Here is a 25,968-nt window from a genome sequence, read left to right on the forward strand (position 1 = left end):
ATTTGCTGTTAAGTGGAGAAACACACATTGGACATTCATGCCTCATTACTCACACACCCCGAAGTTAAATGTGTGGAATGTTTTCTGGTGCAAGAGTGTGAGTTTATCCAGCCAGATCGCATTACGTAGTAGGTGAGCGGTTTGAATGTGACTTGCGAGTGAGTCACGGCGGCTGACATGTAAGCTGGTCTCACTCACGGCCTGTAAAGTATCTATGTGTCGGACGGCTGAGGTCAGACGTGGGGAGGAGATGAGGAAATGATATACCGCTGGGAGAAGAATGTGCAGTATGTCTCCAAACCTGTGTTAACGCTCAGCGCACTGTCATTACCTGTGAGTCAGCAACTCAGGTGAAGATGTGAACAGGACGGAGAAACGTTGACGTGATGTAAAAGAGGGGGAAGGGATGGTGAATAAAAGTGAGAGAAAAGGATAAAAATACACATCTGTAAGTCTGTAACTCTGTGAGGCTCTCCTTCGGCAATGGTTCATGCAAATTCTCCCCGTATCCCATTTTGAAGCCCGGCCCAGTTCCAGTAGATAATCCTGGATTTGCATTAGATCTCTGCCTCTTAAAAGGAAGTTTTTCCTGCCACTGTAACTTTTGCTAAATGTTGCTAAGTGCTCTTGATGGATTAACGCTAAGTCTTTGTGACATAACAATGAGTAAGATCCTTTACCTGCTCTTTTGTAAAGTGTCTGGAGACAACGCTTGTTATGAATTGGCGCTATTCAAATAAAGATTGATTTGATTAATTGAACGGATTTTACTTTTGAAGAATGTAGCCTAAAATTTTCACAGTAAGGCTACTTGACAAGAAAGTGGATCCACAGATTCATCAGGATTCATCCACTGGGGACAAAAAATGCCTAAAAAACAAGATTTAAGGAATTAATTGTTTAGACCTTTAGTCTTGACCTGTTTGGTGGATTCACTGACATTGCCAACCAGTTAGTGACCAAGAACCTAGCCTTACCAAACAGGCTAATTGGGTAGCCTACATGCTACCAGTCTAGTGATTAATACCCAATACTAAATGCTACAAAAATTTAGCTTTACACGCTACTTGGGCAGATGTAACTTGTACAAAATGCTCCAGTCTTGTCAAAGCATGCTAGCAGTTGATAATGTTTAGCTATATGGTCAAAAACCAACGTTTGGACAATCGGGAATGACTAAGATTAAATGTTGAAAAATCTTGGGTTAGAGCAAAAAGAGGCTTCATCAACCTCACTGGCAATATCAAGGGAGAAGTTTTGGGATCACCAGTAATCCTTAGAGGTTATGACATTGCCAAATTCTTTAGGATAAATCCTCTGGAGACCGTGAATTAAAGATATCAAAATTATAGTGCAATATACCTCCTTAGATATTGCAATATAACATCTGAACTACAGTGCTGCCGGACCAAACCAGTCACAAAGCTAACCGCGGGGCTGTAGCAACAGAGCGGTTAAAAAACAGTCATTTTGTCATCCTGACCAGAAGAAATGTGTCTCTGGGATGGATGCGGTGGTGGAGCAGCTTGAAACCGAGGATTGCATTCCTGGGATGGACTTTTTTCCAGGCAGTCTCTCCATCATCTCTGTTTGTCAGTCGCTCTGGATCCTCAGGATGCCTGTGTCCAGCCCCGACCTGGAGTGCTCTTTCAGGCTAGTTTGGACTAATCTGCTCCTCATTGGGAAGTTTTTTCAAGTTTTTAGATGCTCTGAACGAACTATTAAAAAGTGTTATTAATACAAAATACGACTTGAGAAAGATAAAGCAGTTCCTCACTAAAACAGCCTTTAATGAATTTAGCAAAATTCTGTTAGTTGTGAAACTATAACCAGCAACAAATTAGCTTAAATAAGCATATGATACCGTTAACTAGCCAAGCTTTCCAAATGAAAACAAAAGCAGTACCTTCAAGGCTCACGTTTTAGACAAACAGTAATGTAAAGAATGAAACTACTTCTGGTTTTCACGGGATATTTTCACACTGTAGGCAGACCATTTAGTGTCTTGTTTAGCAGCTTTTCAATCCATGTGGCAATCAAAGCTAACGGCCTGCTGGCTCTAGCTTCGTCCACTTTTTACAGATAGAAACGACAGTGGTAATGATCTTTTCCCAGTCGGCAAACAGGGACATATCCCAAAGCAATGGCAGCATTAAACGATTAAAGATATTGCTGATTTGTTGATTTTATTGGGCGCACAGTCATATTGTATAACAGGATAAACTCAACACCTGGTGTACCGACCTCTGGAAGAAGGGTTAAAACACCAGTAGATTACGTGTGTGTGCAACTCTTCTTCAACCTTAGAAACTTACATGTAACTATAAACATTATTACCTAGATTTATTTTTCCTTGTCTATGTATTGAGTGTTCTCGTGCTAATAGGTAGATTTTTGTGCTGGTATGATTTTTTTAAAAACATTATATTACGCGGTTTTGCATTCAGTGTTCTATTAAAGTCTATTATCAAAGTGTTCTTGTGTGTGTCCACTCATTGAAATGTTGACACACTCGTGAGCTTATGCATTACTTTTTCATTTAGAAAAAAATGAATTTGTTGGAATTTTATAAATAAAAAGACAACAAAGTATGAATACCAAGTGTGTAAACCCCAAAATACAGATTCTTAAACCCTCTGGTGTATGTTCGTGAATATCATTATGAGCTTTACTTGTGTTGTGTTGCAGCGCCGCCTAGTGACCAGTTGTGATACTGCACGCTGACTACTTTAGCAAAGTGTTAAAAGCTGTGATTTTGCATTAGAAATATTATACAAAACAACTTTTCCAAGTGTTTAAATCATCTACTGGTTAGAACAGCATGAAATGCCAAAGTTAATGGCCGATAAAAGCCAGGCAGGAACTGTGTAAATAGCATGCTGCTGTCATAAGGCCGTGCTTTGGGACGCCTGCTTATTTAAGGAACTGTTTTCATAGCACAAACTGAGCGCTGTCAGAAGAGAATGCCCTGGCTTTTGTCTATATACGTTAAGTAAACACTGATATCTGGGCTGTTAACTATTCCATATCATCATTTATATGAAGCATGTGTGTGGGAACTTTACCAAACACATGATCCGTTTTTAAAGTTTCAAAGGCCTGCGTCTACATTTGATAAGACACTAGAAACAACAAAGATTTCAGGCAATAACTACGAGGAACAACTCACAGCATATTCAGGCTATCAAGTGGTCCCTAAAAGGCTTCGATAAGGGGTTCAAAGCACCGCTACTACCTCAGAGCTTTTAATAAATTACAAGAATATACTTCATGTTACCGGCATTTTTTTATTTTCTTGAAAAACAAACCATGTAATAAAAGAACACCAGGGTATTCGATGGGTTGTGTGAAGTTTAACAAAAAAAACATGACTTTCTTACAACGTGAAACATGGGAATCAACTACTTAATAAATACTTTTTTTTTTAACACTATACAAGCTGGTGTGTTACTGAAGGTGGGCCACATATCAGGCCTCAAGTAACATGCGACACCGTATTTCTACTTAATGGTAACAGGTCAAGAATCATTACCATGACCTGAAAGTAGGGGGGGAGTGAAGGAGGGGAGGGGGGGTTGTTTCAAGCAATACACACAGTACAGGCTGAAATATGACAACTGAGAATTAAAAAAAAAAAAAAACATAAAAAGTTCACAAAGTCCAGAAATCTTGCGTTTGTCTGCAAGTATCCTCACGCGTGTCCAGATACAGCACTCGTCTTTGTTAGGTCGAGTAATCCTGCAGGAGGACGATAAATATGTTAATCTGGTGGCAAAAACTTTCATCAGCATATATTTGGACAAAACATAGAAATTAAACCATTTAAATTCAAATAAGCAGCTGTGTTAGCTTTTTCAAGTTTCTATAATGTGAGAATTAAATAGATTTGTTTTAAATACAAGTCAGAGCAGGAAAGTCATTATCAGGATGAATCTCATTTTTTCCTTTTTTAATTGTATGGACTAGAAGAGGTCAAAATGCTCCAGCAACACTTGCAGTAAGAAGATCAACTTTATTAACAATTTAGACCGACGCGTTTCGGCTCGTGGCCTTCATCAGGGTCATCAAGAAACAGATTAACAAACATCATTTAAATAGGGTGGGTACACAATTGAAGGAAAGGTAAATCAATTGTATGGACTAAAAGATGAATGAAAACAATAAAATTCATTTTAAAAGTCTAAAATGAAGCTCCAAGTTAAAGGAAGAATGTGTGACATTTTACACATAAATACACTAGAGATCAAGAATATCATCTGTAAATGTGTCTCTGAGACTCTACCGGCTGTGTTGTTGTCAGAGCTGTGTTTACATCATGTTTACATGACTCCTCCCCTTGTGTATTAAAGCTGTTTTAGTCAAGGACTAGAGAGAAGAAGAAGAACATACTCACTGCTTATTTTGATGTCACATAAGATTTTTAGATCACGGTCATTCTGTGTCAACTTACATGCAATGTGAAGCTACAGGAAAACTAAAGTGTGCTAACATTAGCCTGCTAACACAACAGCCAAGGCCACAGGCAATTGCAGCTCGAGCAAACAACCCTTTTCTCTGCAGCTTGAGTTTAATGGTGCTTAATTTTGGTGCGTTCCATTTGATAACTCCTTGGCGCAAACGGGAAAGGAGGGGGGTTGGAAACGCTAGTGCTCAAGGGTGATAACTACTGGATCAAAACGTCACACATTCTTTGTCACATTAAGACTTTAAAAAATAAAAAATGATTTTGACTTACAGCTCGTGGTTTCTTGTTCACCTTCATGTCAAATCTGCAACAAAGTAAAGAAGGGCTGCATTAGACAGGATGAGATCATAACCTGATTCGATGGGACTAAAGGTTGAAAGCCAAACCACTACTGTGTCATGAAAAGCCTCACAGACAAGCCCAGAACAAGAACGCTGAATGAACATGTGTTTGTTCTTGTTTGTGCATAGATCTGTAGCAGGCCCAGCATCAGACAGGATCAGCAATTCTTACTTGATTGCTGGAATTTTTGGGGACACACGTTTGAAATGAATCTGGGGTAAGAAAGATATGAAGATACCCCAGCAGCAAGCAAGACTATCTAATGGAGTTCAGAGTGCAGGATGCATTCACATGTAGAGATTGAGGTGTCGGACATGCAGTTTGTCTGAATAACTAGAAGGCTTCAACTCAAACTATTTCAACAGAAGCAAGACTGAAAGCAGGACGAAAGGTGGAAAAGTTGAAGATGGGAGTAACAAGCAGACAGGATGTAAACACAGCAGGAGCAGGAAGTAAAATCCAGACTTACTCAAAGTCATAATCAAACATGGCAGAAGGACTGAGGGAGGAAAGGGGGGTGGGGGGGGCAGCATTAGGGGGGAGGAAGAAAGCAGCAGCTGTTAGTTCACCGACCTGAGTCTAAAGCCCTACGTCTACATGATACTGCAGTCCAGATGTTACAGAGTGAGAGATCCACTCGGACGCTGTTAGCTAGTTGGAGTACCTGCTGTGTTAATATGTGGTTAGCTTCAGGCTTAAGGAAACAAATAGATTGACATTTAATATGAAGGAAAACAAAGACAGAAATACTGAAAAGCAAGAAACCATACTTTCTTTACATTTATATCAGGTTAAAGACGCATAACGGGAAATGATTACTCGGTAGGTGTTGACAGATTAGTCACAAAAAAATAAATAACATTCACCCGTTTCTAGTCAAAATAACCTTTAGCTAGGAGTTTCAAAACTCCTCAACTGTTGCTTGTTATACTATTAACTGCCAAATTCCACATCCTCCATGGAGCCATGAGCAGCTGTACACACATCACATGAGAACGACAAGATGGCGCAAACAACTTGTTTTGTCTTTGAGGTTTCTTTGTTGTTCTCTTGGTGCCTGATTTGCCGTAATGTTGATAAAATGTTGGAAAATACGTAAGTATTGTATATTTTTAAATTGACCGGACCCTCTGTGTGTTTCCTCGTGTGATTTCCTGCCCGGGCTGTTCTACTCTGCTCAGCTTGACGCGTGCTTGCAGAGTGCCACGTCCAAAATAGACGACAGAGCGGAGCATAGTGGCGCAGCTGGCACGCGCCGGAGACGTGCCGTGGCGATCGCTGTGGAAACAGGAGCATTGAGTAGACTGGCAGCGAATGGCAGCGTAGTGCCTGGCGCACGGAGTGTGTGGAAATTGGCAGTAATACATAATGTTTCCTATGAAGGAGTTGAATGCTTGTTAGCCTTTGTCTAACAGTTACTAATGGGTTACCAAATATAACCCTCTTTATCCTGGTAACCATGGTTTCCAACGACATGCTGATCAGCTATGACCCAAACTAAGATTCTTTCAAGAAATCCTGAAACTGGATGTCCAATCACAGCACGAGAACAGAAAAAGAAGCACACATTAAACATTGTACTGACACAATGGGTCATGTACTCCGGCCGTGTACCTGTGTCTGTTTTTGTTCTTCCTCTTCTTGTGACTCCCGTGGTGACTGCCTGAGGATGAAGACGAGGCAGCTTTCTGGGGCTTTAGGTCCTGCAATGTCGAGTCCACATCTTCGGTGTCCTCCTGGCTCGGCTCGTTCTCTTGGTTCTGGAGGTCTGGAGAAGCGTCGCTTTCTGTGCCGCTGCCTGCCTCACCTGAACAGGATTTAAACGATTAAAGACCACGACGAAGTCAGACCCAAGACCTATGCATGAGGAAGCTTTATCCTCTTATGCTTGTTGTGATAAAGTCACAACTCACGTTTTTCATTCATGTGATCTGGGATCCCACCGAGTGCACAGACTGCCTGTAAAACAAAACAGAGAGTCCAGTTACATAGAAGTTCTTCAGTTATCCCATCAAAAATGAGCAACAGATATGGAGTGTGGAAATGTCCACAGAGAAAGAAACTTACTGCAACGGATGTGACGGACGACTTGCTGAATAAACGCTCTGCTTCCTTGAATTTCCTATTTCTTCTGTCAGTCTTACTGTTGGAGTTTCTGTCAAAAGTAAAAACACAGTGAGGTTAACAACTGTTCAAGTGGATCAAGTGGATGGACAGACAGTTCTTGACTTGCCCAAGTTCAATGGATCTTTAACACTTATAACAGCTATAAATAAGTCGAGTTTCTGAATAAGAAATAAAAAGGGTTTATTCATATGTTTGTACTTTTAATTCGAGATGGTTGTGGCTCTCTTGATAGCAGTTCAACCGTTTCCATGTCTTTTCCTCTTCTATATACTTGAAAACAGAACCAGCTCAGAAAGCCTGAGTGTAATATACATGGTACTTACTTTTGGTTGGTGAGGTATCTGTCCCATCCTCTGATGATGTTGCCATACATCTGGGTGTCTTCTAGGTAGCTGCCTTCAAATGCATATATTTGTCTTTCCAAGTTCACCAGTGTTTCCTATGATACAGCAGAGAATGAATTAGATGTGACTTTGAAAAGGGGACAGTGCACAGTAAGTAGACAGATAGGTAAACATGCTGTGTGTTTTTGTTTTGTTAGTGGGAAGATTTTTGTACAGTCAGTGACTTGATTTAATAAAATGTGTTACCAGTTAATAATTCTATTGATTAAGGTTTTGATTGATATTGTACTTTGATTCCATACTTTTCTAATGTTTTGTTTGTCTTGTATTTGTGAAAACAACGATTTTTGGTTTCGGGTTGTGTGTTTGTTTTTGTTAATAGTGTGAGGGATTTTGAATAATCATTATTTAACTTTGATTTGATTACTTGCTTGTATTTCACTTTATTACTTAAGGTTCGTGCCACTTTAGTTTGTTGTTTGGTTGGTTTGTTATGATGCATATCATGCATGTGAGAAGGGAGGAAAGGGGGTGTTTACAGTTTTTTCCAATTGCTAACACACTAAAATGACATGCGTAGCACAATTATTTAAACTGACACACAGAGAGCAAAACCTCTTCTCAAGTCTCCAAAAGTCTAAACACATTTTCTGATTTGTGAGAGGTAGAGGTAGAGCTGGTAGAGGAAGAGTGAGAGGTAGAGCTGGTAGAGGAAGTGTGAGAGGTAGAGGTAGAGCTGGTAGAGGAAGAGTGAGAGGTAGAGGTAGAGCTGGTAGAGGAAGAGTGAGAGGTAGAGGTAGAGCTGGTAGAGGAAGAGTGAGAGGTAGAGGTAGAGCTGGTAGAGGAAGTGTGAGAGGTAGAGGTAGAGCTGGTAGAGGAAGTGTGAGAGGTAGAGGTAGAGCTGGTAGAGGAAGTGTGAGAGGTAGAGGTAGAGCTGGTAGAGGAAGTGTGAGAGGTAGAGGTAGAGCTGGTAGAGGAAGTGTGAGAGGTAGAGGTAGAGCTGGTAGAGGAAGTGTGAGAGGTAGAGGTAGAGCTGGTAGAGGAAATGTGAGAGGTAGAGGTAGAGCTGGTAGAGGAAGAGTGAGAGGTAGAGGTAGAGCTGGTAGAGGAAGTGTGAGAGGTAGAGGTAGAGCTGGTAGAGGAAGAGTGAGAGGTAGGGGTAGAGCTGGTAGAGGAAGAGTGAGAGGTAGAGGAAGAGTGAGAGGTAGAGCTGGTAGAGGAAGTGTGAGAGGTAGAGGAAGAGTGAGAGGTAGAGGTAGAGCTGGTAGAGGAAGAGTGAGAGGTAGGGGTAGAGCTGGTAGAGGAAGAGTGAGAGGTAGGGGTAGAGCTGGTAGAGGAAGTGTGAGAGGTAGGGGTAGACCTGGTAGAGGAAGAGTGAGAGGTAGAGGTAGAGCTGGTAGAGGAAGAGTGAGAGGTAGGGGTAGAGCTGGTAGAGGAAGAGTGAGAGGTAGAGGTAGAGCTGGTAGAGGAAGAGTGAGAGGTAGGGGTAGAGCTGGTAGAGGAAGAGTGAGAGGTAGAGGTAGAGCTGGTAGAGGAAGAGTGAGAGGTAGGGGTAGAGCTGGTAGAGGAAGAGTGAGAGGTAGAGGTAGAGCTGGTAGAGGAAGAGTGAGAGGTAGGGGTAGAGCTGGTAGAGGAAGAGTGAGAGGTAGGGGTAGAGCTGGTAGAGGAAGTGTGAGAGGTAGAGGAAGAGTGAGAGGTAGAGGTAGAGCTGGTAGAGGAAGTGTGAGAGGTAGGGGTAGAGCTGGTAGAGGAAGAGTGAGAGGTAGAGCTGGTAGAGGAAGAGTGAGAGGTAGAGCTGGTAGAGGAAGTGTGAGAGGTAGGGGTAGAGCTGGTAGAGGAAGAGTGAGAGGTAGAGGTAGAGCTGGTAGAGGAAGAGTGAGAGGTAGAGCTGGTAGAGGAAGTGTGAGAGGTAGGGGTAGAGCTGGTAGAGGAAGAGTGAGAGGTAGGGGTAGAGCTGGTAGAGGAAGAGTGAGAGGTAGAGGAAGAGTGAGAGGTAGAGGTAGAGCTGGTAGAGGAAGAGTGAGAAGTAGAGGTAGAGCTGGTAGAGGAAGAGTGAGAGGTAGAGGTAGAGCTGGTAGAGGAAGAGTGAGAGGTAGAGGTAGAGCTGGTAGAGGAAGAGTGAGAGGTAGGGGTAGAGCTGGTAGAGGAAGAGTGAGAGGTAGGGGTAGAGCTGGTAGAGGAAGAGTGAGAGGTAGGGGTAGAGCTGGTAGAGGAAGAGTGAGAGGTAGAGGAAGAGTGAGAGGTAGAGGTAGAGCTGGTAGAGGAAGAGTGAGAGGTAGGGGTAGAGCTGGTAGAGGAGTTCATGGCCAAAGAAAAAAACAACTTTCAAATGAAATCAGAGCAACCTTAGTTGATCATGTCATCATGGGCTGACAATGCGAGAGGCTGGACAGAGAGCAGCCCAACTTGAGCCGTTTTACTGTCCTGGTATATGTAGCACTGACTTGTTTGGTGAAAAATAAAAAAAATAAATGTTTTAACAGCATGTGTGTGTATCTGCAAATATGTCTGTGCATGTGAACAATCTGAAGAATTTTCTACAACTCAAACTATGTTAGTATTATGGCAAAGCATGCTAAAGATGAGTGTGCTTTTCATTATGCCCAACGGTGTGTGGTTGGTTAGACTGGTAATATGAATGAAGTGTGTGCCAAAGTGCAAAAGTTTGATTTTGATAATGCTATATGTAGTTTTGGTTGCAGTGCTTCATCTTGCAGGATATATATGAGGTCTTTTGCAGTTTGGGTGTGTGGTTTTGTAGTAATGTAAGTATTTTGATAAAAACAAGCCTAGTTTGGAAAATTGTGTTTTAGCAATTGGAAAAAAAACTAATATTTAACTGACTGGACTTGACAACTTGATGAATGAAGGAGAACGGCTCCTGGGGGTGGCAGTAATGCAACAATGTGGATGGACGCAGCCGCAAAACACCAAAGAAGAAGAAGAAAAAAAGGGCAAGCTGGCAAATCTTCTAACATATCGCGAGAACTCAGCCGAGCCGAGCGGCGGCTAAACTGTAGTTTTTTGCAGTTTGAGTGTTGATGTGCCCGCCAATTTAACACAAGCTAACCGAATCAAACTCGAGAGCTTATTGTACTTTAATATAAACATTTACGAGCAGAGTCCACCTTCAATAACCACAAAAACGCGAAAAACGTTACCCCTCTACACCTCTGTCCCAATGCTAACTAGTAGAAGCAAACCGGGCGATGCTATGGTTAGCTTAGCATCTTAGCATCAAGTGAGGCCTTATCTAGCAAACGTTACGGTTTTCATTTATAGCTCGCTGTGATTCAAAACGGAGGCAAAGGGCGAAAATGCGGCAAACATATTTCTTACTGCTAGTTCTTGTTTCCTCTTCACCAGTTCGGCGAGTTCCCGGCGGGTGTCCGGGATCTGTGGCGGCGTCGCCTTCGCGTGCATCGCCATGATGGATCGAGCTGTCTGGAAACAAAACAAGAGCGGTGTTTTGCCAGATCTCGCGAGAGAAACAACAGCAACCAAGCGGTCTTGGAAACAAAACAAGAGCAAGTGTTTTTGCCAGATCTCGCGAGAGAAAGAAGCAAACCAGCTCTATTGAAAACGCCCGATGTGCGGCCTATCTGCCGGGAGATGGCGCTAAAAGACCGCAAACCCACAGACTGTTAAACTACATTTACACAACGGACGTAAGCTCAAATCACACGTCGTGTTTTGGTCGCCATAGCAACAGTATCTGTGAGGCTTCAGACTTGAACAATAACTTTCCGCCTGATTTCGGACTGAACCGTTTAATACAAGTAAGTTTTAAGTCACATAAATATATTTTAACTTTTCTCTAATATCGAGATTTTTAAATCTTCTTAAAACTCATTTATTCAGTCTGGCTTTTATATAGTGTTTTATATCAATTCAAATCTTAACATTACTGTATTGTCTTTTTTATCCTACGACAATTTTAAATATTTTCCTCTTATGTATTTATTTTAATATCTTGTTGCTTTTATGTGTCGTATTTTCTTTTATTTTTATACATATTTTTTTTAAATTCTTATTGGTGTGCATTAGTCTCTCAGTGATTTTATCAATGATTTTATAAACTACTTTTTGTCAACAACTTTTCTGCACTCTTAAGTAAGGTCTTTTTACCTGCTCTTCTGTAATGTTAACAGACAAAGAGTAAGGTATTTTACCTGCTTTTTGTAAAGTGTCTCGAGATAACACTTATGAGTTGATGCTTTACAAATAAAACTTGATTGATTGATTGATTGATTGATTGATTGATTGACTCTTAGCACTTTTAAGCACTTTGAACTGCAATTTAATTTGTCTGAAAGGTGCTGTATAAATACATTTTGATTGATTGATTGATTTATCTTAAAGCAGATAAAATGTCGACTTGCAGCATTTCATCTTTAATTCCTGCAAAACACCAACGAGTGGTGATAATAACAAATCCAGAAAAGAAGGGGTTTTCATCTCAAGCTAAGAGGTTTCCTCCTCAAGCTACCCTGGTAGGGATTTCAAAACCCTTCAATTATAGGCTACATTTTACAGTTCTAAAACGATAACACACAACAAAGACATGATGATGATGATGTGTTTTTTGTTTCAGGGTGAAAATCCAGGACCGTGCAGCTATGATTGTGTCTCCAGCGCTGTACTCGCAAGTCCTTCTTTCTCAATCAAAGGCACCACAGGCTTTGTGGTATCCAAGGTCAGGGTCCTTTACGTCTGTCAATAACAATATTATGGCAAGCCATTCAGGAAATTAATATATTGAATGAAACTTTGAATATATTGAATGAAAGTCTGTAGTGTTATTTCAGCTAACAACTCGGAGACTAAAAAAATCCCTAAAGATGGATGCGCTCAGCATTGATTGTTGAACATTACTACACACAAGCAGTAAAAGTGTTCCAATAAATGAACTATGATCTTCAAGGTGACGCAATCTACATTCTAAATTATTCATATAATTTTGAGTACAAACAGCTGCTTCAAAAAAGTTCTGACGTTCAACAAAGTATTGGTATATTTCAGCTGATGTCATTTTGCAAAACCAGCATATTCAGCAACAATGAAACTAGTGGATTAGGAGAATTGAAATCAGATTCAATTTCATATATTCAGACTTCATTCAATATATTTAGAGGTTCATGCAGTATATTAATTTCCTGAACGGCTTGCCATACAATATCATGTGATTGTGAATCAAGAGCAGGTAAATTAATAGAAATAGAAAGCCTTTGTTGTCCAGCTGTGGCTCAGTTGGTAGGTCAGGGGTTCGATCCCCAGCTCCTGCAACAACATGTCTGATGTGTCCTTGGGCAAGACACTTGACCCTGGATTGCTCTTGCTATATGAATGAGTATGAATGGGATTAGTTACTTCTGATGGAAACTTTACATAGCAGCCTCTGCCATCCATTTAGTCCATTTACAACGTAATTAGAAAAGCTCCGCCTTAAGGTGCACAAGCATACAGGTATCAACAGCTAAAATCAACTTGCTTTAATAATGTATATTGCATATAAGAAAAGTAACTTTCCATAAGTTCAAATAAGGTATGCAATATATTGCAACTTTAAAAGGTGACAACTTTGCTGCTTTCTTTAGACATGCATCAAATCTATTTGAGTCTTTTCCATAAAATCTTACTGATATCATGAGTTTGATATTTTTACTTTTACTGAAATCTCTTCCAAACTGTTGAATGAACTGGAATACAGTGTGGTTCTCACATGTACAGTATGTTCCACTTATAAAACATTTCACTAACTGATGATTTGCTCTGTCTTCTGCAATCAACAATGTTTTTTTTATTATTTTTTTTATAAAACATTAGCATGCTAACATGCCCAGTTAGGGTGGTTAAACATCATACCTGTTAAGCCACAGCATGCTAGTGTTAGCAATTAGCTCATAGCACCTGTGTTCTGCAGTACATCCGGTTACAGGTACACAGAGCCAAACATGTTTGTAGACTCTTACGCTTGCTTTTTGGATGTTTAAAAAAATCGCACAGACATTATACAAATCATATTTTGGTTGTTGTGATGGCCTTGAGGCTGAGTTTGGTTTTGGTTGATTGACTGAAATTGGACTTGGTTGTATTTCTCTCCAAAAGGCTGCCAGACCTTCCAGCTTCCCAGTGAACGGCTTCCCAGGACCGAATGCATACAACCTGCAGAGCTCCTTTGTACAAAAGAAGGACTTCAACACAGGAGTGTCCAGAGTGTTCAGGCTGCCTGTGGCTGTGAAGGTGGAGGGTCCAAAGCACCTGACTCCAGCACCGAATCAATATGATGTATGTATGATCTCTGCTGTTAATGTCAGTGTTGTGTATCCTGTAGTTAACGTGCTGCTTTTTCTTTCTTCTTGTATGGACAGGTCAGTTGTCGTAGTAGAGAGAGATTCTCCTCAGCGGTCGGTACATCAGCTTTCCTGTCAAAAACTAGACGCACCACTTTTGACCCAAACAAGAATGCGCCATCGCCATGTAACTACCTCTCCTTCTCTTATTTCTGTATTTAAAGACATGCATGATCTCATCTTATGGTGTTTTTGGTTAAATCTTTTAAAGTCACATTTTAATCTCTAATATATTTAATCTTTCTTAATACTTTTGAACAGGTCAATATGACGTGAACACCAATGTAATCCAGCTCTGCCCCAAGGCGGTGTCGTCCCCCTTCAGATCCAAAACCCAGAGAATACCGGCTCCAGCGGCACAGTGTGGACCTGGCCCAGGAGCCTACAGTCCCCATCAGACCCCTGCACCAGTGAAGAGGACCCTCCTGCCGTGAGTAAACACACAACATTCATAGCTTTATTTTTCATGTTAAAAACTGATTTCCTCTCTGAGGCCTTAACATGTTCATTCTGTAAACTGTGTTTTAAGGAGGGGGCATTGTTTAGCTATAGCAGCTCCTCCTCTGATTGTCCCTAAGGACCCTCCTCCACCCGGCCCGGGGCACTACGACATAAATGAGTGCAAAGGCCTGTCCAAGTTTCCAAAGCTCACGGCTGCATTTGCATCTGGAACTGAAAGAAAACTCCAAAACTTAAAGGTCAACACGACACCAGGACCAGGTAATGCCTGAAAACACTACATGTAACATCAATACTTAAATCATACATGTAAGAGGACATATTGGTGTGGTTGGTATGTTCTTGTTTCTGTGAATAACTTGACACAGGTGATGTTGCCTCTCCAAAACTCAGAGGTTGTAGCTCAGAGAAAAGGTTTCTTTCCTGATGATATATATATGTTTGATGCATTTGAATCATATTTGCAGATAAGGCGGAGATACAGCCTCTGCAGGGACGGGGGCGTTTGTGATTTAGAAAACCACACATTTCCCACCCCTGTCTGCCCATTGTATTCAAATTGATTAAATGATGAATACATAATTTGGGGATTAGATTTGGTGGTTTGCAGTACATTAGCATCCTTACCCCAGGAGCTGTTTAAATTCAGTGAGGCAAGTGCAGAAAGAAATGCTGACTTGAGGATATGTAAATGAGGCAGGAAGAGGAAAAGTAGGTGCGCATGAAAATTTAATGGCAGCATTTTCATTCTACAGTAAGTCCTGAAATCTGCAGGGGGATTCTCCTCTTTTATCCCACCGGCTCCTCTTGTCAGATCTCTGATTATCCACATGTCAGTGTTCTCTCGTTCCTTTTGGGTAATATGAGGTCTTCTACTTAGCCGTAACTTGTTGTGTTGTTCTCATACTGCTAACCAAGAATCATGTATTTCCTCATGCTTGTGTAAAGTGTATGAAGCCAGGGAGGAAAGAAAATATCAGTGTTGCTTTTTTTTCTTTGTTGTGATGCTTTGTAAATTTGACCCCTATAGAGTCTGACTAGTGGTCTCATGGTCTACTTAGAGCACAGTTGTGTTGTTGGACTTCCCCTTGTGTTATTCATTTGTTATTAGGATATGAGTATCCTTAAAATGTGCTGTTTATTACACAACAAACATTTGGATTTCCCTGATCAGCTGAATAATGAGTTTTTAAATGAGAAAACACATTTGACCCCCTCAGAAATGTAAAAAAATCTTTTAGCACCTCGACTTTCTTGGCCGACCTTTTACGTTACATGTGTCTCGTTCAAAATCAATCTGAACTTGAACTATTGTCATTCAATCGTTCTCTGTTTCACAATGACTCTATTCTAAAAGAGGAAAGGTGAAACACAAATGTAACTAAAGCCAAACGGTGATGACGATTCAGAGGGTTGATTAGTATCATCGTTAATGCACTTTTTGGCTTGGGGCTGAATGGGAGAATTCCCCACCGACACAAAGCTGTGACACATTTAAACAGGGAATGCCCCTGACTGTTTGGATATTATCAAGAGGGCAAAGCTCCTGCTCATGGATCATATATCTCTGTCTGTCATCGGCTGCAGCAGAGGAGAAAAGAACCCCCCCCCCCCCACTGCAACTTGTCCAAATCCTGTAATATAAAATTCAACTTCATTTTAAATTAAGTCATAAAGTCAATTTATGACAAGTTTTAGTTTTGTTATTTCAGGTTGTTTGTTTATTAGACATGATTTTCTCTAACAATCTGAGAAACACCTTGTTGCCTGAGTTGTTGTTAACATTAGAATGAATATATATTAATTGTTTCAGTTGCTTCTGAAAATGATGAAGTTGAACTTTCTCTTCATCTTTCCAGGTTTCTATGATCCTCAGTTTTGTTCAAAGCAGTCGTTCATCTTCAGCGACTCCAAAGTCTGGATCCCCGTGTGAAGCTTTCAAGGAAGAAGCAAACTGCAGATATGTACCCTGTACACACACATGAACCGTCAGTATCTGTGTCAAAATACCTCAAAGCACGGTATGTGTCTCTGTTTTAAGAAAAGAATTCAATTAAATGTTTGCAACCTTTCTTTTTCTTTTTATATGTACACGTAGGCAAATAAGGAATACCTTTGAGATCATTTGGGCTAGAACTTGAAAAGCCTTTTGTTTTATCCTCACCCCGGTGTCATGGTGCTCTAATGCAAGTGTTGGTGCAGTCGCTAACAGCTGCTGGTGCAGTCAGTGGTCGGCCACACTAACAGCTGAGAGCTTGAGCTGACACCACTGTGCCAACTGCTGCAGGGCAGGCGGAGGGGTGGAGTGTGACTGTATGTGAGCAATGTGACTGACTGGGCATGGGGCAGGGATGGTGTTCAACACCAAAGACAAATGGACACATCAATCACTCCCTTCATCCAATGTTATGTAGTTGGAAACATCACTTTTTCGGATCCATCATCTGAGCAGTTTTTCAGGAAAAGTGTGACATTTACAATTACAGAGGAAGATTGATCCTCTTGTTCATTGAGGCTTTAATCAATATTTTCAGAACAACGTGTATCAAATGATTTATGGGGGTGGGTCGTTGTAAACTGAGATAGTTAACCATCTAAAAACATCCAGCTTTACAGAGCTAAAGCTAAAGATAAAGATAAAGATTAACTTTATTGATGCCCCGTGGGGGAAATTTGTGCATTACAGCAGCTCCAGAAAACAGGGGACGGGAATATAATTATTAAAAATAAAAATAGAAGTTAAAATCAAATCAAACATATTTACAGTTAAATAAAAAAATACAATAATGTAAAATGACACAGTAACTACACAGGAAAGGGTTTTGTTTTTAAAAAAACACACACAGTGTGTAGCATGAGGTGGTGATGCTGTTAAACAGTCTGATTAAACAGTCTGACGGCAGATGGGATGAACGACCTCGAGCTCAAAGTCCCCATGAAATGAAAAACACATTTTCCTGGTTTGAATCTACCATTCTTGTGTTAAATGTGTATCTGCCAATTATATTTAAATAAAGCACAATCTGAGTATTTTTTACATTTATAATTGAATTTTCTCTTCCTGTAAAATGTTTCAAATGTCTGATGACTCATCCTACACTCGTGGGCGTCTACCAATTTACGACTGATTAAAAAGCTTTGTCGAAGCTGACGATCCAATCAGATTCACCCTAACGACAATTAGATAGTCTCGAAGTTCTGTGAGATAAGTCATTGTGCAGCTCAGCCACATGTCACTTTATTGTCTCGGTGTATTCATAAGATTGTTTTCAAGTTTAACAGGCAGCTAATATTAGAGAGAAACCTCTAAATGTCCACTGTACTAAACCTGTTCAGCACCAAATGTCAGACAGAAGACAAAGTGAAAGACTTGCAGGTGAACATAGGTGAGTGAAAGGACAGATAGTTTCCTAAAGAGTCGATGGAGACAGAAAAGAAGAGGAAAAAAGCGATTTTTGGACAAACTCAGCACTTAAAACATGACTCCAATTGAAAGATAATGTAATAATTTTGTACATAACCGGATTAACTGTCCTTAAGTGGTTAAAAAAAGTTAAAGAAAAAAAAGATATTAAACTCTGACCTGGGTTACTCAGTGAAGCGTAGGTGAAATATTTGGGGAAATAATTCAGAAACAACAAATCAACTTCAAATCTCTGGAAGCTAACTTTTTTTTTACTGTATCAAAACCATAGAGTTTAAAATATGGATGTCGTATTTGTGAAGTAACTAAGTGGTTTCTTAAGAAGACCTTTGAAGCCTAACGATGGCTTAGCAACAAGCTAGCTTAGCAACACATCTGGTGGTGGATATGTATGAATAACTCTTATGCTAAATAAAATCAAAACAGATGAGTTATAATCAAATTCACACCTTGTACAGTGTGTATTAAAAAAGACGTAAACATGTTTCTTTCTGTTGTAGAAACTGGCATTTAAACATGGGACCTAATGGGGATTCACTGACTGTTGTAGCTAGCTTCAAGTGGCCATTCGAGGAACTGCATTTTTTTGCATTTACTTCATTCATCAACAGCTGAGGTTATTGATATCTGAAGTTACACTTCATACAACAACAGAAGATTAAAAACAGGACACAAAACATTTTTACCTCGCAATTTCAAAACAGCTAACTGTATCGTAATTGTTAAACTTGAGTTTTTGTAAGGATTGAAGTAACAGTATAACCTTTATAGAAAGTTGAACAGGTGCTGGTGGGGGCTTTTGTAACCTCTAGACATCGAGGTTAGCTGTTTTTCCATTATACACGTTTTTATGCTAAGCTATGCAGAACCTTCCATCTGCAAAACCACCCACCAAACCATCTGCTTGCTGTAGACTCAAACCCACCTTACAGACTGAAGTGTGGCATCAATGTTGCCCAAAAGAGGATCAACATGTTTCCTAACAATGTCAGACTTTGGCTTTAAGACTTTTGAGAGCTGATTTTGAAACATCGACGTGGCATTGTCTGTTCACTGGATGCAGCTGTTAAAATGAATACCAGGGACTGGGAGCGATATCTGCTCTCTGGTAATGATAGAATAAAACATTGACATGGTGCCAAAGACATGTTATTTATATCTCTGGCGTTTTTTCCACAAAGGATGCGATCCAGTTTAGACCACAGTGTCATCTGTGCGAAGGGAAATCAATTGGAAATATTTCCCCAGCTCTCCACACCAACTGCAGACATGCTGCACTCCCACACTGCTTCAGCAGCTGTGGTTAAATCCAGACTGTGACTTCATTCAGCACTGAGCTCTCCAAATATGTGTACTTGCCCTGTAAAAACCAAACCATTGTGCACTCCAGGGGTTTTACAATGAAAAAGAGTGTTTTATAACTCCTTTTCTGCAGACAGAAATGTGCTCAGGGGAGGGTCCAGACGGAGGGTTTTTAAGTATAACTGCAGGCATGTTGGGTTAGAGTCTTTTTGTAGTGCTTTTGTGGTAGAGTTTGTAGGAGGGGCAATTAACTGCATGCCTCTGTGGGTTTCTGGGAGGATCTCTGCTGCATCTCCCCAATTTTTTTTAACTCAGGTGCAGGCGAGTACAGACATGCACTCGCTCGAAGAAAGTCTCATGGAGAAAGCTCTGTGGGGTAGGAAATGTTCAAAGATGTATGCAGGTTGATAGATAGTTGCTGAAAGATCCGTAGATCCAAGAATTGAAGTGCTCCAACCAGGTATAATAAGGTGTGATTGGCTCATAATGTGGCTCTAAAATATTACAACAAAGTCCGAGAGGATGTAGTTAAACTCATTTATACTGGTAGAGGGATTTCTCCTGCACCAGAGTGAAGATCTCATCATGTCAACTTTTGTTTTAATTGGTAATACATCAGTGGACTGCAGGCGTATGTTTAGGACATAGGGTATATATATTCAATATATCGTTATTGTATATAGTTAATATATACCATGTTTAGTTTTTATCCATAACAGGAGCATAGATTTAGTTGTGACAGAGTAGGTCAGGTCAGTCTACCAAGGGTGAAACCTCTGAGGATACAATAGATGGATTCCCTTGGCATTTTTGACAAACATTCATGGTCCCAGGATGTCGAAAACTATTGATTCCTAATCTCAATCCCACATTAACATGGAGGACCCTCTGACTTTTCCACTCGGAAAATCAATCAGTCAGTTCTTTTGTTTTAGGCATTTTGGTGAAAGTATAAAAAGAAACTGGATGGATGGATTAGAAAGTCATGGTCCCCAGTGGATGCATCCAAACATGGGAACAAATGGGATGTAATGTTACCTTAAAGGTAACATATTATGCGAAACACACTTCACCATGTTTTTCTGACACTAATATGTGTCTCTTGTCTGTCTACAAACCCCCCAATTATGAGAAACGTCCATCCTCTCTGTCTTCAGCCTGCTCCACTTTTTAGAAAATGTGTGCTTGAGATTTTCCCTTCATGACATCACAAAGGGCAGTAACCCCTCCTCCAGGTGGGTGTTTATTTTTTACCTCTGAGTCTGCCTTGTCACCGTAAACAATAGGGCATTGTGCGAGAAAGCACCAAGCCACCCAAGTACTTCTAGAGAGGAGGCGTGGTCAGACACAGCTCATTTACATATTTAAAGGTACAAACACCGAAACAGCCTGTTCTGAGCAGGGCTGAAATAGAGGGGTTTATAGGCATGATCAGAGTGGATTTATAACAAGAAACTTCACCGACATGTTTCAGGGAGCTCAGAGACTTATTTTAAAACTTATTGAAAAGGAGGAGAATATGTGACCTTTAAACATCGTAGCATGCAAATTGGTTGAATCCTGAAAACTGTGATTACTTATTTCATATTAGCAAACACGTCATTTAATGAGATTGTGCACTTTTTGGTTCATGAGCGAGTCCATCAAAATATTTAACATACTTTGACGCTCGCTAAGCTATAACTTTTGTGACCATGGTGTTCATATTTCCTGCTAAACAACAGAACACAGTTTCTCTATGAGCTTATTACAATGCGGATGTTAGCATGTAGCGAGCTGAGCCTCAGAGAGCTGTCTTCATAACTGCAGACTCTCAGTCTTGTTATTTTCTTTTCATAAAGTGTGTGACTGTCAACAAAGTCATGCTGGTGCAGGGTCCACTAGATGATACCTGAGGGGGAACTTGAAGGTTCATCTGAAGTGTGTTCCTCATTCAGATAATTTCTTTGTGTAAATGACATCACCAGTCGAACAAAGAAACCTTTACTTATCGAGGGAGGCTCTGATGTATGAGCTCATTTTTATTATGAGGGTTTGTTTCTGAGAATACAGCCCTCCTCCCCCTCCTCCCTTTCACAACACATGACTTACAGCAGAAACCTTTGCCTGATAAAGTTTACAGTGGCTTCAATGATGTCATGTGGTATGTTGGAGAAATCAATGAAAAATGCTGTGTGAGTCATGTAGTGGCACACATACAAACAGCCACACACAGGCAGATTAAAGACATAGCTAAAGGTTTGATGTGCAGCTTTACCTTCCTGCCAAATCCCATTACTGCATCAACAAATAACTTCATGATCTTTGACTCCGGACTGCGACTACAGAGCTGCTCTCTCCCTCGCTTGGCGTGAATAGGTCGGATCTCCATTAGCCCCGATAAAGCCGCTTCTCCTCCCTTTCATGTGGCTCGTGGATTGATTAGGCGTGTTGCAGCGCGTTGGAGGCTATCTTTAACCTTCATGTACCATCTTCAAAAGGAGTTAAAGAAATCTCCTGAGCCATGAGCCAGGTGTACAAGTAATCATACAAGATCATATTTGTGTTTTAGGGTATGATTTTTGATAAATGTATGATTTTAATCCAAAATAAATGGTTTAGGAAAGACTTAAAAGGTGGACAAACCACAGTGACCCAAGTGTTTAGATTCCAGATGTCTACGAGGTCTGTAATGTCTTCTCTCAGCTAAGTGGCTCATGCATATTTAATCCGGTATACATTTGGCTTTTTAGCGTTTAGTACAGCTCTACCATCATGTTACATGTTACATTATATATTCTGTGGTCTCACAGTGAGCATTACGAGACTCTCCATAATGTTTTTTTGACATGTACTTCTTCTACTCAGTCCTATATTAAGTCCGGCAGATTCATGAAAAATGAAAAACAGTTGATCTTGTTTATAATTTATATGGATTTTTTCATCCAGATGACCAAAAAGGTGGTGGGTGAGTGGGTGTGATGCTGGTCAGACTATTTATAAAAAAGGACTCTTTTAAAAAATGAATGCCACTCCATCCCCTTTTCGCTCATCTATCTTTATTCATGAGAAAAGTTGTCAATTTAAATATTCACATCCATTTTGACATGATGCGACTGTACTCATAGATTTCTAGAATAAGGTGTTTGGTTAAATAAAGTCCTTATTAATTCAGCAGTGTTCTTGTTAGGCAATCTTTGGCTGTCTCTCTTGTTGTCAGATGAGACCTGGCAGCAGATTTCCCTCCTCTGTCTCCTGCGGTGACAGGAAGGTCATATCAATTGATAACCAGTGTGTCATCCTTAATGCTGTGAGCTGCTTAATGCACTTGGTAGTCACAGAAAGGAAACATTTAAGCACACGATTAAGTACTGATCTAACATATTATTAAAAATTATTATTTGTTTGATTGGCATCGATTTATTTATAGTTATAAATATTTGAAAGATTCATTAGTTTACCTTTGCCTGTCAGTATTTAAACAATTTTCTCGGTTAATTAATGAAATAGTTAAATGTAATTTTTAGCTGAGTAAGTAAAGATGACCTTTCACTGTTTTTAATTAATTAACTCGCGCTTAATTGCTGTCATTACACACTGAGTCCAGTCCATGTATTTCTCTGTTTTGACAACCAAAGTCTTTCCAGGCAGCAGGGGTGATTTCAGCTGCTGGAAATCATCTGATGGATCAAACCATTCACCATTCAGGGGGTCCTAAAGTAGAGTCATAGACTTTTCTGTTACGTTTCCGAGATTTAAACTAACAAGGGGGTCCGGTGGCATTAATAAAGTGTTATTTCGCCTTTTCGGTGTCTTGTGTGGCCCGGTGTTTGATTGGTAAATGAGTTTGTTCCCTCGTGAAACAGTTGGCACACTCCGGTTGTCCGACATGCGGGTTTTCTCTGAGAATGACGTCGTTAAGTTAGCAGGAGTTACACAAGACTACAACCGGAAATGGAAGAGTTTAGCCATAAGAATTAAATGTCGATATGTTGAAAAGGCAGTCTGATACTCAAGCATAAGAAATGTGTCTAAATCAACCAATACTGAGGTAAAGCATTGTAGTATTATGAGTTTAATTGAAGCATATAGCTTCTCTTTATTTTACAGTTTATTCTTGGAAAATATCAATTTAGACCATAATAATAATTCTAATATAATACCAACATTATTTTCTGTGTTCTCTGTCTTTTCTGTTTTGGGTTCAACATAATGGACAACAAAAATAGTTTTTTTTAAGCTTTTTATTAGTTATAAATTGTGTATAAGAGCAACTGAAACGACCAAATTTCTCCCTGGGGATTAATAACATATTTCTGATCCTGATTTCATAAAATAAAGTCAGAGACCCTTGTATGCTATAGGCCTATGTTTTATATACTGTTTTTTTATTTTGAGATGGAAAAGACGTATGTTGAATCACATTTTTAAATTGAATTGAAGTTTTTATTCAGAACATGTAACAAAAAAAAGGGAAGAAAATTCAAATAAACAGAAAGACAGGAAAAGTAATTTGTACAAACGATGAAAACATAAAACAAAATATGTTTTCAAACACTTATTTATTCAGAATCAGAATAGTTTTTTCTATTTAAGTACATTTACACATACGAGGAATTTGACTTGATGTTTTGGTGCAAAACATTTAGCAAAGGACTAAAGCAAAAATAAGAAGCTATAAAAAAAACCAGCAGTTCTCCTGCTGAATAATTTAATTTTCATGAGTAGGAAGAAGTATAAACGTATTTAATCCCACCCTGTCTTCATTCATCATCCAGTCAGTTTTCTTATTTTGATTTGTTTATATACAAAATCTAGACATTCATTTATTTTCTTAACTTGTTGTCAGACCCTCTGGAGAAAACGACATTCTGTATGAAAACTGTGAGTATCATTTCGACTTCTCTTTCTACATTATTGTAATTAATTTGAGGCTATTACTCATAAAACTTTGTAAATATCCTTTTTTGTGTAATTCAAAAAGATAGATATGTTTTTTAAATATGTATAGTCCCATAAAAAGAATAGAAAAGAGGTGAATTCTCTTCCCTACATACCATCTTCTAACAAAATAAACTTAGAATCCACTTGTTACGACTGAGGCTACCTTCAAAGATTCAAAGATTCAAAAAGATTTAAAAATGTTTATGGTCATGTGCACAGTAGGAAACATGTTTCCCTGTACCATGAAATTCTTTCTTTGCTGTCCACAATGAATGGCAAGATTAAAATATTAAAATGAAACATAGTAATAATAAAAAAACCTAAAAAAACCCCAATAATAATATATATAAATATCCAAAATATACCGTGTCCTGAGCCTTTATCAGCATTGCTTTCATGTTTCTGATTTTTCCTCAGTTGTCAAGTATAATTAAACTAAGCTCAATCTTCTAAATCAACATCGTAAACTCCATAACCCTGAAATGCTGATGAAATCTCTGGAAACAAAATGTTTTGCTTTTGGCACAAAAAAAAAAAAAAAAAAAAAAAAAAATGGATTTTGATTTATTTTGAAATTCTCTAACGGAAACGCTTTTCTTGTGCTTTGTAACTTCCATCCTTACAGTCTATGCTTCCATCCCATCCTGCGGCTCACTGAAGCTTTTTATTCCCGCACTGTACATTTTCCTCCAACGACCCTGTGGATTCAAACGTGACAATATTTTTAAACAAACTTCTTTCTCATTTAACATTTTGAAACTTTTAAGTGTCCTTCTCATCGGATTCTGTTTTCATTTTAGGTAAATATTTTTTTTTGTCACTTTTTTTTTTTTGCTGATCTATTCCGGTTGGATTTACTCAGGGCGTGTTTGGGCGATCTGTACCGGGAGTTTCATCTCCTGTACTCGGGGAGGACTCTGAGGAATGACAGCGACTGGAACGGGACAGCGATCCGCCTGATTGGAGACAATGGATTATAAAGAGCTCGGACATCATTTCGAGGAGAAGCTGACAATAACAGACAAAAGTGAGTAATCAGACATGAAAATAGGTCATGAATACCGTTAGTGTTGAACCAAGGTGGGGGGGGGTTCGATTATAAATTATGTTATCCCCTTGTTATTTCCCCTAATCTTTTTATCCCACCATTCATAATCGATGCGTGTCAGTGTTTTCATTGAGCACTGTTGGATTAAAGACTCTGCAGCATTGCAACACATGAGCTCTCTCTCCCACTCAGATGTGAAAATAAGGGATGTTTCATACGCCCTGGCAACCCTGCTGTAATTCCTGCGCAGCAAACAGCGGGGTCCTCTGCACCCTCTTTAACAGGCGGGTCCTAACCGGCACAGATCCTGGAAATGCTGCACCGCGCTCTGGTCTCCATTACCGAGCGCGTCGGTGGTGCACTGGGTGAAAAATGGCCCTCATATATACACACAACCACTGGAGAGCTGGTGCAGAAGAACAAGACCGAATACACTTCGATGTTAGTGAGAAGTGAAACAGATAAAAGCAGTTGTTGAGGGGAAAAAATCACACATTTCTGTCTCCTTTTGGGGTCTTGATCAAGAGCACTTTAACAGCATAGATGATGCAGAGGTTCAACATCTGCATCTCTGACTGATGTTGTCTCTTTTGCATTGTGATGCAGTATTTATTATCAGTAAAATCCTCATCATGATGGATTAATAAGCTCCTCTAGTCCTTAACATACTAACTAATGTAAATGAAATCCTGACCTTTCCTTATGATGGTTGTCCTTTTTTCAAATTTCTGGTTAATATTTACTCTAACTTCTCAATGTTTATATATGACATGTATTTTGTTATGATTCCAGGTCTGAAGGTTTTATTGTTAAAGTGGATAGCGTTGGTCATTTATATGTATATATACGTAACTCAATGAAAACAAACCCCCATAAATAATCCATCCATAAGACCACATGAGAGCACAGATGACAATCCTTGGGCTGCAGCCTCCGCCTCCTCCACTCGTCTCTCCTTGACCCGTGTTCTGGTAGAGAAGGTGACTCTGTTCATTGGCAGCCCCCCAAAATCCCCCCCCCCACTTCTCTTTCCCCCTTTCCAGGGTGGAGAGTGTTAAATGGACAGACCAGCATCTGCTGCAGCTTTCTGTCAGCCGAGGCGGCTCGATGCATGTGTGGGAGTATAGAGGTACACGTACAGACCGATGGATAGATACTGGAATGTGTAGCCAATTTCATGT

General features: G+C 39.8%; 3 protein-coding genes across 9 annotated transcripts in view; 2 read left to right on the forward strand and 1 right to left on the reverse strand.

Moving 5' to 3' along the window:
• Positions 1 to 3,267: 3,267 nt before the first annotated feature.
• meaf6 (MYST/Esa1-associated factor 6) lies at positions 3,268 to 10,772 on the reverse strand. Of its 2 annotated transcripts, XM_020642235.3 has the most exons (8): positions 10,618 to 10,772; positions 7,258 to 7,373; positions 6,875 to 6,962; positions 6,721 to 6,766; positions 6,422 to 6,614; positions 5,277 to 5,306; positions 4,736 to 4,769; positions 3,268 to 3,738 (listed from the first exon to the last, which is right to left on the reverse strand). In XM_020642235.3, the coding sequence occupies exons 1-8, from the start codon at positions 10,705 to 10,707 to the stop codon at positions 3,724 to 3,726; spliced, it is 612 nt and encodes a 203-aa protein (XP_020497891.1). In that variant the 5' UTR covers positions 10,708 to 10,772; the 3' UTR covers positions 3,268 to 3,723. The 2 variants fall into 2 exon arrangements, with proteins under 2 accessions (XP_020497891.1, XP_020497892.1); XM_020642236.3 differs by lacking the exon at positions 5,277 to 5,306.
• Positions 10,773 to 10,807: 35 nt separating this feature from the next.
• stpg1 (sperm-tail PG-rich repeat containing 1) lies at positions 10,808 to 17,171 on the forward strand. Its single transcript, XM_029278982.2, has 8 exons — positions 10,808 to 11,057; positions 11,641 to 11,771; positions 11,873 to 11,974; positions 13,387 to 13,566; positions 13,650 to 13,758; positions 13,893 to 14,061; positions 14,161 to 14,351; positions 15,950 to 17,171. Exons 2-8 carry the CDS (start codon positions 11,649 to 11,651, stop codon positions 16,021 to 16,023), a joined length of 948 nt encoding a protein of 315 aa, XP_029134815.2. The 5' UTR covers positions 10,808 to 11,057; positions 11,641 to 11,648; the 3' UTR covers positions 16,024 to 17,171.
• A 7,220-nt stretch (positions 17,172 to 24,391) lies between these two features.
• Positions 24,392 to 25,968, forward strand: part of LOC109990229 (MAP7 domain-containing protein 1) — a 39,968-nt gene continuing 38,391 nt past the window's right edge. For 5 of the 6 annotated variants that reach the window (XM_020642276.3, XM_020642278.3, XM_020642279.3 and 2 more), the window contains exon 1: positions 24,392 to 24,766. In XM_020642276.3, the coding sequence (XP_020497932.2) occupies positions 24,709 to 24,766 (58 nt within the window). In that variant the 5' untranslated portion in view covers positions 24,392 to 24,708. The remainder of the gene's footprint in view (positions 24,767 to 25,968) is intronic. The other variant, XM_020642281.3, reaches the window with a different exon arrangement.

This window comes from Labrus bergylta, chromosome 19 (genome assembly GCF_963930695.1).
Source record: "Labrus bergylta chromosome 19, fLabBer1.1, whole genome shotgun sequence".
NCBI lineage: Eukaryota > Metazoa > Chordata > Actinopteri > Labriformes > Labridae > Labrus > Labrus bergylta.